A 17,449-nucleotide genomic window follows, 5' to 3' on the forward strand; every position below is an offset into this window, starting at 1 on the left:
CTGACATTGTCTTTCTAGAACATAATAATCAGTCAAATGTAAAAAATGAGCTTGAAAGTTAACACACCAGTATGGATAAGAACAATTCTTGAAGAGTAAATTATGTCTAATTAACTAGAGTGAGATAGCAGCTTTTTTCTCACATCACGTTTCATTTCATTGTTAGGAGTCATAATCTTTACATTAACCAGCTCTTCAGCTGAAATGTGGGGGAGTGCTACTTGTGAAAGGCTCCAAAACTGGACTTAAGATATCAGGCTGTGCAGTTCCTCGTAGCTGAGAAATATGTCAAATGCTGCTCTCTGTTGTATCACAACCCTGACATTGGCTTTCAAGGAAGGATTCAGCCTGAAAACCCCTTTGAAGTGGAACAGAAACTTTGAAGGCAGCATCAGAACAAAATCACGTTCCAGTCTTCACATCTGTCTGTGCACTTGGCAGATGCTGCACACCAATAATTTAAATGAAGGCATTTTTTTATTCTCAGGCTTTGTGATAATTCCAGGGCATTTCCTCCACCATATTTGTAACCTATTCATCATACCATTTTACTGCATAATGAAGACAAATGCCAACAGTTTAGCAACAGATTTGGATAATGGCGAGATGTACAGTAACACAGAGTAATATGACCAGGCTTGCAAGTTCTAATTGAATATTTTTCTGATCCTATTTCCATTAATTGTTCCTCCTGTTTCATTTTTTTTTTTCTCACCATTTTATATGCTGCCGGCCCCCCCCTTCCCTCTTCTCCTCAAAGTGCATCCTGAAAGCATTTTCAAGAAATAGATTCTGCTCCCAATGTGGAATCAGGCTTTCTCCTTATCAATATACACTGCTTATGTGCCGATGAACTATCGAGTTGCTGATGGAAGAAACAGTACATATCTCAGGCATGGTACTTAATTGGTATGCTGGCCCATGCAAAGCTATCTGATTGCATTCAGTGACTGGCAGGGACAGAAAGCATTTCCAAGGGAAATAATATCTAGCTGTGAATGTGGGAATATGTGTGTAAGAACTGAACAGTAAACACCAGCCTTAATTTTAATATCTCACATCATGTAAAACTTAAAAAAAGATGAGTGCTCTGATATTCAAGCAGACCCCTGCGGGACAGAAATGTTATCATAATAATATTATAGAAACCAATGTAAAATATCCAGCTGCTGTGAGAGTTTTAGGGGCATCAAACGTTCTTGAATCACCATTTTCCTTCTACAAATGAAAGTATTTACCTATTAACAGCAGCAAAAGTATATTATTTTACTGGGCTGTATGACTGCAAGCAACATTGCCTTTCAGTTTAGGCTTTGATAGGTTAGCATTTAATGTCCCAAACAGCCCTTAAACGCTCCAAGGTGAAAATGTAAAACCGTAATCCAGCTCTAAATGGTCATTTAAAAAAATGATCATCCCAAAGCTCAGGAGTGCCTTTATCTGTTTATGAAGCATTCCCGTTAAAATAGTTACACTAGGAATGTGGGGAGGATGATACCCATTTAATTTTACGGTGTTTTTCTCTCTCCAATGATAAAAGATGGCTGGGACTGCAACAAGAGCCAAATTCTCTTTGCCTTATTCACACAACTAATCACATTGACTACAGTGGGACTGTTTGTGGAGGGGATTTGGCCTGGACTCTTACTGTGTCAATTATCTTTCTTTACAAGCAGGTTTCTCTTTTTGTCTTACTCTCTAGCCAAACTGTTACTCATACGTTTCCAGATTAAATGCATGACAGACAACACCAAAGATTTGAAAGCTGCAAAAAGAAACATCAGTTCAGATCTCTGGGTTCAGATTAAAAACAAAGAAGCAAAACAAAACAAAAAACTTGACAAAACAAAACATCTTGCTGACACAACTTTTAGGGAATTGGTCAAGGAAGATTTACACAGAACTGTTCAGACAATACCTGTATTGTTCATCCCTTAGGCTTTACATCTGCTTTCCCAGAAATGAGAAGGCAGGAAAGACTTTGTGATATTCAGAGACAATTCGTGTGCAAATCCTGACCTTCATAAAGATGTCCAAATGTTCACAAGTTGATAAATTTTTTTAAAGTAATGCGTGACATAAAGAGAATTGGGAGACTCTCTGCCTGGGCAGTCATTTAAGCTGGGGCAATGAGCAAGTACAGGCTGCTGGCCACGTACAGCTCCTTGTCTGAACCCAGCCCGATGGGCTCCTGCTGAGAGCTTTTCACACCTCAAAGACAAATCGCGGCAGCCTTGGTCAGCTCCTGGGTCAGACACCTCCAGAAGCACCTCGGGACCACAGTGCTGATAGACAATGGCTGCCCCGTTTCACCGGATCCACAGCAGTTATTGAGAAGGACCTTTACCACTTCAGACAGGTGTCCCCACTTTCTCACCCTGATTCCAGCATCACTTGCCAGCTTCTTTTGGGGTTGCTGTTGAAAACAAACAAACAAAAAAATCAGTTCTCCAATGCTCTTCCTTCAGGGCTATCTGCTAGCCCAGCCTCATTTTGTGGAGGGTGAGAAAGTGGAGCTGGCTTTTCCTGAGCTCCTCTTGTACTCTCTGCTTTTGTGGGATGGGGGGAGGGCTGTTCTGGATTATTTATGTATTTATTTACCTGGCTGGGTGGCAGAAGAAACCTTAGCAAGCTAGGCAGGGTAGTTCATTGTAAAGTTCTGTGAGAGGAGGGGATGAAAGCACTGCCTTCCTCTTGAAGATAACTCAGCAAGAAGGAGAAAAACTTTCTCCATAGCAGCCCACACCTTCATCCTGAGAGACAAAAAGTGTTCTACAGAATACCCAATCCTTTTCTGAGAGCCTGGAAGAGGGCTCAGGAAAACAGCTGACCCAGTGAAATGCCAGATTTGCTCTGCTTATAATCACAAGTATTGATACCCCCAAAAGAAGGGAAAATCCTGACAGAAAAAAAAAAAAAAAAAAAAAAAGCTTTATTATTTCCAATGCACAGATATAATAAACACCTGTGATTACTGATTCTTCCAAAATGGTATGGACTGTAGATTTATTGGGAAGCAAGTGTCAATCCTCCTCAGACCTTTCAGATCCCTTCAGTTTTACAGAATAACGATGGGAAGGGTACAAACCTCAAATGATATTTCAGCACTGGATATGATAGCAGCAAATTCCCAGCAATGGCATAAATCTTCAGTTTCCCATATTTAATCACTTTGCTTTCTTCAATGTTGCACACTAAAGGACAGAAGGGACAAAAGATTCGATAAACAGTTCTGCACCCTTTGTGCCCTATTCTGGATGTGAGTGTACGCTGCAGCAATCTGAGATGTCAAGTCTAGCTGTCAAGGCAAGAAAGAACAGAGATAAATGGTTGCCCTGTCGCACAGCCATGCTTACTGCAAACTAAGCACAAACATGGTATTTAGAGCCCTAACATTTGAATAGGTTACAATACACCTCCAAATGAAAGAAAGTTTCCATAATTAAGGGATAAAGAAGTTGACAGAATTTCTTAGCCTACTTGTATAACATTTTTCTAAAAGACAGAATTTGAGGGAGATTGGATTCACTTCAGCAAGGTATGCTGCACAGCGAATTGTCTGATGCTTCCCAAGTACATTTTACCAATTTTATCACCAGTAGTAAATTGGGTGAACTTCTGAATTTCAATGCATGAGACTCCTCATGCGTCAAGATGAGATAATTCTGTGACTTGGATGATTACTTCTGAAGGCAAAAGGCCAAAGTTTTCTCCTTGAACTTTACATATGAATTGATCAAGTCAATGCATTTTATATACTTTAAGGTACCTCCCTGCTTTGCCTAGCCACATCAAGGGAATACAGTGGTAAAAAGCCATTTTCTTTCTACTTGCAGAACATATTAGCATTTGAGAGGAAAACATCTATAAAAGACCTTATAAAAGTCTTCAGAAAATCCATTAATCCCGGACATTTTGTCCATAGTTCCTTGCAGTGCTATCAGAGTGTCTAGGCTATTGACCTATAATTAATAGGATTTTTAAGAGTTCTGTTATGGTTACTCTTCAGGAGATGAGTGAACAGATGGATAGGATGGTCACCCCCTTGCTATAACCTTTGCCTAACAAAGCTGATTAATTCAGTCTTTCTAGTTGATAAGGCATCCAGTGTGTCTTTGTCTACAGATAATTAACTAAGATACAAAGCAGAAGGAGTCAGAGGAGGTGAACAGCAAAGTGAACTCTCTAGGCTGAATCCTACAGACTGGGGACTAGCAGCAGAGGCGAGGTAAATGATACTGTAAACAATAAGTCAGTACACCACCATGAGTTAGCAGAAGCATTCATGAGCAGAGGCACAATATTACAACCTAGAAAATAACAAAAAAAAAAAAAAAGCAGACAGTGACCAATGCCAGAAACTATAAGCTGGAGCTCTCACATGGTGCCACCTCTGCAGTCCAGCATTTCACTCACTGCTTATTACACTTCCCAACACCTGGAAGCCACCTGAAAATAGTCCTCCAGCATTAGGTGCCCCTGAGCATGAGGCATACAGCTGCATCTTTGCCCTGAGAGGCACAGGGGCAGGCCCAGAACAAGCAGAGAAGTCAAGCAAACAGTGTGGTAGCTGCAGATGCCCTATAAAGCCCCATGGATATGGTGCCCTCCCTTCCCCATTTGCTTTTGTTTGGCTGCTTGGAGCATTTCCACAGGCCCACTCCAAACGGAAGGCTAGCAGCTGTCTGCCTTGCCTCATTAGATGTGAGCAGTAGAGGTTGCCACGATCTACTACACTTAAGACATTCAGAATCTCCCAGACATAATTTACTCTTAGCTCCTTTCAACCCCAAAGCAAGCTAACTATGAACAACAATGATGGGAAAAAAAAAAAAAAAAAAGAAGAATTCAGGCCTGCTAAACAAACCGAAGTAGAACAGCTGCAATGGGAAAGGAAAGGAGGCCAAGTGAATTAAGCCTCCCATGTTCCTTACTTAGCCTGCCTTTCTTTTCTCTCCCTAACTTCCAGCTGAATATAGTCCTTTACTGCTGTTCCTCATAGCTTGCAGCTGCACAGCTCCAAGCCTGCCAGGAGACTCAGCTCTCTTGTCAGTAGTGGGGAGGCTGCGGTGCCAAGGCACCACAGTGCTACCCCTACCTGCTCCTCTGCCCCTCCAAAGCAGCGTCTGACTTCCTCAGCATCTTCCCAGTTTGTCTCTGAGGCCATGCCAGTGCATGCCACTGTGTGCTCGTAAAGCACTTATCTTAAACACAATAACTTAGGAGGCAGCCTCAGCCACCACTTTTCATCATGAGTCTTGATGCGACAATAGGCTAGCTGGTATGCTGCCTCACCTTGCAGTGAGGAGCAGAGGGAACATCTAATTCCTTCCTTGTCAGAAAACTGGAGGACGAAACGCTTTTCACATCTTCTGTTTCAGACTAACACTTCCAAGTGTTGCACCTTACAAGTAGCTATGTACAGGTTTTCAGTTTGTTTCAGAAAGAAAAAAAAATAAATCTTTGTGCCAGAACCCCAGCTTTTTTTTAAGAACATAGGCTGAAATTTTATCAGCACTGAAATAAGAGGTTGTGCAAAAGCTTTGGGCCAAATTCTCAGTTATAACTATTGATCCAGCTGTGAAAGGGCACTACAACTACCCGAACGTCTGCCCTGGGATTGCAGAACTTTGCCTGGGGGAACTCCCAGAAATGTCTCCGTATTGATAAGGCCACCCAACTCCAACCCCACTGCATGCTCACACCTCGTCAGAGAGACAGGAAGACACAGCTCTCTTCTCACAGGCTAGTTGTCAGATTGAGGGTTCCCCTGGGGCAGCACCATGCTGAAGCCAGCTCACTGAAAACAGCAAATTAAGGTCAGTTCCTGTCCCAATATTTATTAAATATATTTTATTCTCTTTCTACTTAAGCTGAACTACATAAGCAGCCCATAGCAGAGACCAGAAAACAAACACTCTGAGCCACTGACCCAAAGGACACGCACAATCCCTTCCTATGACTGACCCTCTGATATAACTTGCCTCTTTTGAGAGCATTTTTTTAGAAGCTGACGGATATGGATTCATTGCCACGCAGGCAGAGAAGAAAACTGAGCTCAGGTGTCTCTTATCCTAGATGAGCACTTTGAACATGGAAATAACATAAAAGAAGTTTATAACAGCACCAGTATCCAGTATTACAGTTATAGGTAGCAATGGAATCTCACCTTAACCATATTAGATAGATAGATGATAGATAGATAGATAGACAGACAGACAGACAGAGTTATATATATACAAACATATTCAGGACAGTATATAGACTGAAATTCAGGAGAAAGCATTTCAAGAAACGTGCATAGTTAAGCAATCTTGACCAGTCAGTTATGAACATTTATTACATTTCTGCCTAGTAAGTGTGCTTGCTCTCTTTATTCAATAAAGCTGTGCCACTGAAGAGGCTATTCATGTAAGCACAACAGCACTATTTAGCCCCATCATATTCCTAAAACTCCTAGTAATCATGGTATAAGCTTGAAAATCAGGGCTGACTTGGATATTTATTAGTACAATTATGTTTGCAACCCATCATAGACTAAACACAATTTTTGTAGCAATTTTCAAATCATTAGCACACTGTTTTAGTAACATCTTATCTCAGCTATTAGACAGGCTGTCCTTAAATTGAAGTCATTAACAAACATTCCATTACTATATTGTTTTGCAGTATGCATTCAGTGTATTGGATAATTTTGTAAAGTAAATAGCCCCTGCATATGAAACAAATCAACATATATCTAGAAAATGTAATTATAAAGCTTAACTAATCTACTTCATTTTGTATTATATAAAAAATATTTTCAACTTTTATATGAAGTAGCTTCTAAATAATAGAATTTATTGTACATGATTAATTATAGCAATGATGGCCATCTATCTGTGCTAAAATATGACAGTTTAATCTTCTAAATCACATCAGGAATGAAACAATTCTGAATCCAAGATATCTCTTTATAGGTTCTAAGTACAGCTCATAAATTACTATGGCTTTTAAATCTCATCTACATTCATAGAGCGGAGAGGCAAACCAATACAATATTCAAGACTGTAGTCTTCTTTGAGTAAAATTCTTGTTCATTAATATATTTTTAAGGTGTTTTCACAAGAACAATGACACGTGGATAACTTCCTCTTAAAGAACAACTTCAAACGCCAATATTTCATAGGGCAGGTAATTTTTATCCTTTGGAATTTTTTTATGGAAATTCAACACAGCGCTTTAATCACATTCAACTGTCATCCCTCTCAGAAGGATCAGTCCAAGTATCACGGCTGGGCACTCCCTATCCCCAACAGTTACTAAATTTTTCTCCTCCTCCACTTGAAATTCCTAAATCTACAGAGAGTATCTCTCTCTACCTCTCCCAACCTAATAGACTCAGAAAAAGTGTGACTTTTTGAGGGGAGGTAAGAAAGGCAGGCTGGTTAGGAACACAGTAGCTACCTGCTGGTGTTATGCTGTTCATGAGTTACTGGGGTTCTTTCACAAAGGAAGGTACCAAAATGAAAGAATATTGTCACCAGTGAGCTGGCAAAGATGATAATGCATGTATATGTGGGAAGAGCTTTATTTCTTCCCCCCCCAGGCTCTGCCACACAACGTGTAGGCCAGTCCCGTATCATGGCACTAAGGTCAGGCATGAGAGCAGGAGGCCACCTTTCCTCTGCTTTCTGCTTGGCACTATGTTCAATAACATGTTAGCCTTTCTTCTTTGTGATTGGCATGTTGGTATGTACAAGGCAGGCTCATAATGCTTCTCCAAGCAATGACCTCAGGTCTCGAGACAAGTTGCCACGCCATTACTGTGTAGGACCTGCCAGCCCTGAGATGTTGATACTGATTAAGCAACCTGAGTGACATCTTAAGCCAGGCCTGGTTTTGTACTCTAAAGTAACCTAAAGAGCCAAAAGGGCCTAAGGTGTGATGGGTGCTGATGCTTTGCCTCATCTTGCTCCTCTGTTCAGCATAGTCCGTCCTTCAGGCTTCCTCCTAATCAAGGTCTTAAGAATTTCTCAGATGGCAGCTTTGCTGGAAGATAAACCTCAGGTGTTTCGTTCCTGCCTTTTGTGCTAGCATAAAAAGTTTATGCAAAAAGCATGAATCTCGCACCTATCCCAAACTGAAACTTTCTCTCTGTACCAGTGTTGCTTATTTCTGCCCATCCTTCCAGCTCTGATTCAAACAGAAGAGGAGCCCTCACTGACTGAAACCACAGGTAGCTATGCAGCTATGCTCAGGAGAAACCAGCCCTGATGCATAGGACAATGTCTCAGGGTACTCTCTCTAAAGTTGTGCCTACACGGCAATTCGTTGATCAGCTGGGAACCAGGGAAGTTTGCAGAGAGATTGTTGTTCAGCAAGCACAAGACAAAATAAGTAAGCATCGAAATTTGTTGCTTTCACTTGAAAAGCTCAAACCTGCCACACTAGAAAAACTTATGTTTCAGTCTCATCAGAATAATGTTGAATAATATCTGTATTCAACTAATCCAATAGCACAAAGTAGAGCAGCAGCATATTGCTGTTGAGATGAAAAAAAGAAACATCAGGCAGTGGAACAATAGTAATACATGGTAATAAAGACCCCATATTTCTTGGTGTACAGGTGAAAGAGGAGCAAATGCATGAGAAGAGGCATCCCTGTGTATGCATTTCTTCTGCTTTTCTATTCCACAAGGTTAGTGGCAGGGGAACATGCGGGGCAGAGCTGGCATGTAGGGTGAGCCAGGTAGGAGCAAGTTCAGCACAGGTGGAATTTGCTAGCATGTCTGCACTGTTGTCTTTGCTTGCAAATCTTTGCACACACACTGCTCGTGTGAGAAAGGCTGGTTTAAAGATGAAACTGGACAAGGTTTTTTTTAGCTATGGCAAACCTACTTTGCTTTCCTCAGCATTTTCTAAGATTGTTCTTCCCCCATTGGATAGTGTGGCTGTTTTGGTGAATGTTGCTGTCAAGTCCTATGAAAAAGAAGCATTAGCTGAAGTTCCAGTGTGAACAACAGAAGAGCAAAAATTATAGAAAATTTCAATAATAATGACTACAGGAGATGTTAAACAACTGTGCCACTGGCTTTTGTTCTCCACTCCAACCAACCACAAAAATGTAAGATCAGTTGGAGAAATAACATTCACCACACAAATATTTGGCTATAAAAACGATTAGGAAAAATGAGTTTTTGCACCAGCAATCCTTATCAGAATGATGCAAAGAAAGTGCTCTGTAAGAGCTTGTTTTATAACTCTTCAAGTCCTGCGAGCATCACTATGCCTTATGTGATGCGAAGAATGATTCTGCAGCTGCATATCAGAAGAACAACTTTCTTTCATTTTGATCACTTCTCAAAATATTTTAACACACACGTCATTCTCAGTAAGACTCCTGTCTGAAAGTTTTGGTTAGATATAAATTTTCACATGAATCAAATTATGTTTCCCAGTACTAAAAGCTGAAATAGCTCTCAGATGTCACATTTCTATTTCCTGTTTTCTTCTCAAAGGTCAGAAGAACTAATAGCTTTATGGATCAGTTGGCCAACAAGCAACTCCTCTCCTAAATTTTCAGGAAAAAAATAAAAAGAAAAAGAAATCTGTTATGCAGAATGCCTGAAGGTAATTTGCCAAACACAAAAGAAAAAAAAAGTTTTGTTCAGAAATGTTTTTTTAAAGAAATCTAATTTTGCTTCATGAGAGGTTTCCAAAGAGAATAACATTTCTGGGGGGGGAAAAAAAAAAAAAAAAAGAATCTCTTTAGTGTTTTTATTTTGCTGTGTACTTTTATTGTTTTCAGCAGTCTCCTCCAAGTTGTCCCTGATTTAAAGCAACTGCAAAGAAAGATGTGACTGTGAAAAAATGGGAGAAACAAAGTGAGGCCATGAGATGAAAAATTAGTTTCAGCTTCCATGTTGTAATCTGCTGTGGCATAAATTCACAGTAATTCTTATTTCAACACTCTATATACAGCTCCCCCCACCAGGAGCATCCTCATGAACTCTCAACAGCAGCAGAGGAAAAACAGCAAATTAGCCAAGGGGACGCAGTCAGGAAACAGACTGGAAGCACGCTGTCCTCTGGACAACCCCTGTTGTTCATTACCATGTTGGCATATTCCCACAAGTAAGATTTTGTGTCAAGAGAAACATTAGAAATGGTATTTTACTTCTTTCTTCATTCAGTTTTAGGCAGAACATTTCTCAATCCAAATAAAAGTAGATGGAGGTTAATACAAGAATTCATTCTTCCAATTAATATCACGTGATCCATTTCTACCTTATTTTATCTGCTGTAGCCAATGGACCTAGGGAATCCCTTTAAGCAGCAATTTGGAAAACTGCCACAGCTCCCATCTCTTTAGGGATTTCCTGATTTTTTTCCCTAGTTGTTCCCACCTAGCATCAGTTTGAGAGATCAATATTGTTATTGCAAAGGTTGTAACATCTCAAATTTTATGCTTGGCTAGAGAGGCTCCCTTGATTTATTACTCTAAAGATAATGTATCAGCTATTAAAACTGTTGTAGCTTAATCAGATATACTATCTCTTTAGTTTATTGGACACAGATGCAGGAATATCATGATAAATATCCACATGCCTGGAATAATCCCGAATGAACCATTACACACAAACGTACTAAGGTTATCTAATGATGTAAGTACAGTATTCATTCTCGGTTTAGCACATTTTGAATGCCACTAGTGATCTATATATTTACTAAATGAATTACATATAATAGTCCTCATGCTGCTGTTTCATGGGATGCCATTTTTCTTGCTAAATCTTTTGAAACTTTTCCTAATGTCACTATCAGCTCTGCATTATCCGGAATCTCCTCATCTTTGCTACAGTGTTCTAAATAGTTTTTGTAATTATCTATAGAGAAAAATACATGTTGTACATTTTAGAAGTTATAAAATGCACATCACTTTTCAGAACTACATATTTTTATCCAGAGGAGATGGAATTTCCACCAAAGTATAACCTGAGACCAGAGGAGTCAATGCTATGATAAAATGACAAGGGAGAAAGCATATTTTCTCAAGTGGGATGAACACCTCTGGACATCAGTGTCTTCTGGCCAGCTACATGATAGGTCTAAATATTGTTAATGCAAAGAATTTGTAAAAGAAAGAAGATACCTACTCAAATTTATCTATCCTACTATCAAATTTAAGGTCAGATGGGGACACAGGGTAGTCTAAACAATTAAAACAACTTGGTCTAAAGAGACTTCAGAGGGATGTGCAGATACGACAGGACTGATGTGGAAAACTCATCGTTTGAACATCTGGAGTGTGTCTGCAGTTCCAGTATCTGCTACTAATCATTGCACCTTTCTCTCCCTCTGCTTCCATTCAGAATTATTTACACAATTCACGTGTGGAATATGACGTACCAGGACATAGCACTGTTAACAAATAATTCCTCATGAGAACTGTCTGAAATGCAGGTTGTCCAGATGATGAGTAGAAATCGTCATTGTTTGGGGTATTGGATTTCAGATTGACATGGAATAGAACCACAGTGGAGTGTAGTAGTATTTCAGGACATACCTCCCCCTGTCCAAAACCAACTCACTAGCAAGCCCCAAGCAAGGTCGTAGAGGTGTCTACAACAGCAGTGCTTAAGGCAGCCCCACTACCAACCACACAGAAAAGATCTGGGAGTCCTGAGTTCCAGTGGTGGCACTGGGCTCCCCACTGGTTGACATGGTGCTGGTACTCAACCACCACATCAAACCAAAGTCCCAGTGCACCCAGACTCCTCAGAGATGACATACCTACTAGTGAATGTGGCATCTCCACCAAGCCATCATGAGTGAGTCAGGTTTTCAGAAAATTCTGTCTTTCATTAATCACGGATTTATCAAAACAAACAAACAAACAAAAAGCGTTTTCTGTCCACAGTTTTTTTTTTTTTTTTGTCGGAAAAACTGTCAGACACCATTAGTCCCAGTGTCACAGGGGTTTTTGAACTTTGGTGTCAAACAGTGAACAGATGACAATGTCCTCACACCAAACCCAGGATCAGATGCACATTACTTGCAGTGAACAAGTGCTTGCAAGACTGCTATATTCTGCACTTGCAAAAGACATCACTGAGGTATCAATGGAAAAGATGCTATCAGAGACTAAAGTAGCAGTGCATATTAACATTATTGACCTGCAAAATTGAGAGATCTGTTATCATTTGTAGGTAGCTATAGCCAGGAGGACCTGAAGAATAGCAGCTTATTGGAACTGTCACAGGGGAAGATAGGATCAAATGACATGGTGTACTTTCATACAAGGATTACTATGTCCTGACAAGTGCTCTAGGAAGACACTTAGCATCTACCTTGATTCAGGTACAGTCTCATTATCAAGAGAGATGAAGTGGCCTCAACTCTACAAGGGCAAACAAACAAACAAACCCACAACTGTGAAATATATTTTTTTAACAAATATCTTTAAATGCCAATGTTGCATATTGTCTTGACATTTGAATCTTTCTGCAGGTGCTGTTTCAAAAAAGTCCCTGCAGAATTAATAACACATAATCACTAAAATAACTTTTTGCAAGTCCCTTGAGTGTCTGTAATTAACATGTTAAGCTGCACTTAAAGAGAATAAAGTATCATTATAAACATAATAAATCATTTCATGTTACTGAATTATTTGTCTGTAAAATTACCCAGGTAATTATCTAAACTTTACTAATAAAAGGTTTCACTAACTACCACTTATACAGGATAGAACCAATGCATTGAGCTTTCATGTTCAAATACAGCCATAACGCAAAACACATTGCAAATGCTATTGTCATCTTAAAATAAAAACTGAAGTATACATGCTGAGCTCAGTTAATTCTAAGGCTGTATTTTTGTTACATAGGGGTGTTGTTGCTTAACCCAGCGGGAAGCTAAGAACCACACAGCCGTTTGCTCACTGCCACCCCACTTGCAGTGGGATGGGGAAAAGAACTGGAAAAAAAAGAGGTAAAATTTCTGGGTAAAACGTCTGATAGTTTAACAGGACAGAAAAAGAAAGGAAAATGAAATAAAATAAAAATAATGAAAAACTGACATAAGTGATGCACAATTTCTCACCACCCACTGACCAATGCCTAGCCAAACCCTGAGCAACGGTAGTCCCCCACCCGTACACGCCTGTCCAAGCGCCCCCAGTTTTGCTGTTCAGCATGGCGCCACACGGTGTGGGACACCTCTCTGGTCAGCCTGGGCCAGCTGTCCTGGCTGTGTCCCCTCCCAGCTCCTGGTGCACCCCCAGCCCCTCGCTGGCAGGGCAGCGCGAGGAGCAGGAACGGCCTTGGCTCTGTGCGAGTACTGCTCTGCAACAACTGAAACCATCCATGTGTTATCACCACTATTCTCATCAAAAATCCAAAACACAGCATTGTGTGAGCCTCTATGAAGAAAACTAACTCTATCCCAGGTGAAACCAGGACAAGGTTGCATTTCTATACTGACCTAACTAGAGGCAGGCAACTGCATTGTAAAATATAAGAAAGGAACTGAAATTTTCACAGGATTGTAACCAGCCAAGGCGAATCTTAGGCCTAAGATAAAGGGTTGGAATAGAAGAAAAATGATCTGTGGCACATTCAGTCAAGATGTTCATACCGATGTGGCTGTATTGGTTTAAAATCACAACCTTTCTTCAGCATCTTTACAGCCTACTTTAAGCCATTTGCAGGGTAGTAGAAATTTTTATGCTAATACAGATGACAAAAAGTGGGAACTAAAACTGACAACAACATGGCATTGCCCAAAGGGCTAGGACCAATGCTTAAGCAAGGGCTTTCTAAGTAGCACAGGTGGCTGATCATATATATGCCACTGCTCTGAGGGTAATGAAAGCTGAGGGTCTTGCTCTTTCTAGAGCTGAGTCAGATACGTGACCCAGAGGGGATGACTTTAGCTCCAGAGCTATGGATTAAATAGTCTTACACTAAATAAAACTGCTGTATGATCTCATTATAGGTAAGATGTAAAACCTTTGGGGGTTTGGGTTTCTTTCCTTTTAAATCATGCCAGTAATGACTTTGTCACATCTAGATCCTGTTGCATATGCAGGATTCAGACATGCACTTGATACTGTGGCCCCAGGTTCAGCCTCAAAATCAAGTGTGCCACACATCAGCTGAGCCACAGAAACTGCTGCCAGCCCACAGCAAATACAAACTGAACTGACTGAGGTAGGTTGATGTGTTTCACTCTAAGTGCCAAGTCACATTTTCTCCCATTTGCAGCAGACTAAAAGCTTGCACATGGACAGCTAGGATGCTACAAACATCCCCTTTAGGGCTACCTCAGACATAATTCAAGCACACCTCTAAAACCTGAATCATTAGAGCACATCAAGAGAGAAACTATGTTTTATTCTCAGCTTGTCATTTACAAGCTGCAGAATCAGATTGTTTTCCACAAATCTCACTTCCATTTAGGTGACTCACTAGGAATTAGGCACTGAAATACCTTTGATTTTCTGGCTCTGGGAGCCTACCTATTCCTAAATTTCACGAACAGGCTGTTGACCTCTGAGATGTTCCAACCTCAGTTGCACAACTCATAAATGCACTGTCTCACTCCCTTCTGATTCTTCAAGCTTTGACTTCTCAAAATACCACATCCCAAAGGCAATACTGGTAGCGTTAATATTTTCTTGTCCAGCTGATGAGTTATTAGGATGCTTAAGACTTTGCCTAAGAGTTCTTGGACTCATTTCTCTCATACCAGATATTCGAGGTGGGATATCTGAAGTGGGAATTACTCAGTCGTTCTGTCTGAAGGTGTTCCATTTCAGGCAAAACATTACCTGTCTTTATAGCAGGGGAGAAAGCTAGGATCTGAGTGCCAGCCTCCAGTGGGTTTATTGTGTAGACTGGGACACAAAACTAATGTCTAACGAAAGACTTAGACAAAGCACACTTAAAAGAATGCATCTCCCTGCTTATGAGATTCAGAGGCTTTTACATTATTTAAACACAGAACTGGGAATCTTTGCTTTCTTCTTTAATTTTGCATCCGCTGTATTCTAAGTTTTTTAAACAGCAGATTCCATCACATGAACCACGCTCAGTTCATTAACAGGGTTAGAGAGTGCATAGATCCTTACCTCAAACTACCACTGTGATAGTAAAACTTTTTTTTCTCATTAAGTGGATTGTAGTTCTGGGTCGTATTTTCTTTTTTTTTAATCAGCCTGAAGAGCGCATAGGAAAATTCAGCCTGAACAAGCTGTAAACAATTGAAAGCAACATCTTGTAACATAAAGCACTGCACAACCTTGATTTCAAGAATCACTACTTCAGATGAATAAAATTATAATCATATATAGAGTTACACAGGTTGTTCTTTTTTTCATCCTTTGGGTTTAAACCACTTTATAACAGAGGACTATCAGAAACACTAGCTTTACCTCAGCTAGAAAAATAGTTAAACTCAGGACAGGCTTAGTTACCTTACAACTTTCAATCGAGCTGTAACCTCAGAAAAGGCTTGCTAATTAGCAGTGATCCTGCTCCCACCCTCAGGAAGGGAAGTGTGACAGGTAAGAGCATCACTTCTGAAACAGTGCTGAAAACTGGAAACAAACTGGGGTTCTTAGACACATGAGCATAATTTAATTTCTTGGAGAAAAAACTCTAAGTGCTTGGAGACTGAATAGGATCCTACTCCTTCCTCTTCCCTTGGAATAGGGAACTGAAAGGAATCACAGCTTCACCTTTGTAAGGTTTGGGCCCCCAGTTTTCCCCACTCAAAGGTATTTTTCTGTCTTGAAAAGCATAAGAGATGGAGGTGGAGCATAGTAAGTAGTGGTTTGCAAGGAAGGTTATATTTTAAGAATAGCAAGTAGTTTGTATAGTCCCAGCTGTTTGCGAGCTCACCACATCTCAGAAACCCTATCTGAGCTCAGAGAAACCTATGCAAATATTTTACTGTATGCCAGAAGCATCCTGGAGAGCTACGCTCCGTTACTGATGCAGACACATGGAAGGGATTTTTTTGGGGAAGAGAAATCTTGCCATGGTGACAGGATTATTGGAGCCATGTCCTTGTGCCTGTGTAGCCCCCAGAGTGCTGTCCACATTCGTGAGAGAGGGGAAACAGCCCTCTCTGAGGGCAACTGCCAAAGCAATTTGCCTCAATTGTATTCATAGTATTAGAAAAGACACAGGCTTGAAATCAGACTCTCCTATCCAGCACTGCCAAGGATTTCTGTCATTAAAATGCATGAGTACAGGACACTGAAGGTCTCACTCCCATCTACGTGCTTGCTACCTGGCTCCACCAAATCTGTGTTTGAGAAGTAGCATAGAGCAGAACAGCCACTAACACTCCAGGTACCCTCATGAGCTGTTTTTCAATAGAGAGGATTATGCAGTTACTTCAAAAGCAGGATTGTTTTATCCAGCTGCTGCTCATTAAGGACATTTGGTGCAGTTAGGTAATGCATTTACTCGCTGGTGTCAAGCTGATAACTGCCTCCAAACTACCTGCCTGTCTCTGAGCTGTGCCCCAAAACTGGTGCATTATGTTGACTGCTTCCACCTGAGGCAGCAGAAAAATGAACACTGGCACACACCAAACAAAGACACCCACCATTTAGTGTAGCTCCCTGCATTCCATGGCCTAGAAAATGCCAGGGGCATGAGGGTTAAGAGCCTCTCTGATAACAAACTGGCCATACTGAATTCTTCAGTTGCACTGTTGTGAGCTATATAAAAGTGTCTTCTAGATTACAAATCTCCATAGGTTATGCTTTTATTATAAGGAACTACATTTACGCAGTAGGGGAATTTGAGTTGGAAATGTGACACTGCTAGTAAAAATGTGAACTGGAACAAAAATTACCCAGGAAAGAAGCACCTTAAACCTTTCATTTCAAAGAATCTGCACTAAGCCTGAAGAGAGCAAATAATGAGCAATGAAAGGAGTCTTTGTTATGCTGTGATTTCAAAGCTCTGCCAAAATGTCAAATAATCCATTTAATCAATCAGAAAATTAAAGAATGTGGTAAATTCCCAAGGTAGTTTGAGGTTTTAGCTGTGCCAAGTAATTCAGCTACTGCATAAAGCTTATGTCACAATAGCAATTACTTAATAAGTCATTTTTGTCTAACCACATTGATGTAAAAATACAATTTAGTTTTCAAATTATTTGCAGCTGTGCTCTTATTTGGATACAGCATGCAATACCTCAGGAGATGTTTACATTTGTCACTTCAAGCACAGCCTTAATTTAATTTTTATCACACTATATCCTTCAAAAAGTTCCTATTATCTCAACACACTAAGAAATTGATTTCTTAAAACGGATCTTCATGAGATAATAAAAGGAAGGGAAGACACTATCTGTTGATTCACATACAAGTTTCATTACAAACTTGTAATACCAATACCAAGACTATCATTTGAAATACAGATTCGTTATGAAGTTTGCATTTCAAATT

General features: G+C 40.2%; 1 protein-coding gene across 3 annotated transcripts in view; it reads right to left on the reverse strand.

The window, feature by feature from the left end:
- LOC125182468 (dynein axonemal heavy chain 12-like) overlaps positions 1-17,449 on the reverse strand; it is a 115,890-nt gene that overhangs the window by 13,291 nt on the left and 85,150 nt on the right. For all 3 annotated transcript variants that reach the window (XR_007162326.2, XM_066994653.1, XM_066994657.1), the window contains 2 exons: positions 3,089-3,194; positions 1,919-2,416 (listed from right to left, as the gene is read on the reverse strand). Coding sequence is in view for 1 of the 3 variants with exons in the window: in XM_066994653.1 (XP_066850754.1) it covers positions 3,168-3,194 (27 nt within the window). In the remaining 2 variants the exon portion in view is untranslated. The remainder of the gene's footprint in view (positions 1-1,918; positions 2,417-3,088; positions 3,195-17,449) is intronic.

Source organism: Anser cygnoides, chromosome 1, assembly GCF_040182565.1.
Source record: "Anser cygnoides isolate HZ-2024a breed goose chromosome 1, Taihu_goose_T2T_genome, whole genome shotgun sequence".
NCBI classification, from domain to species: domain Eukaryota; kingdom Metazoa; phylum Chordata; class Aves; order Anseriformes; family Anatidae; genus Anser; species Anser cygnoides.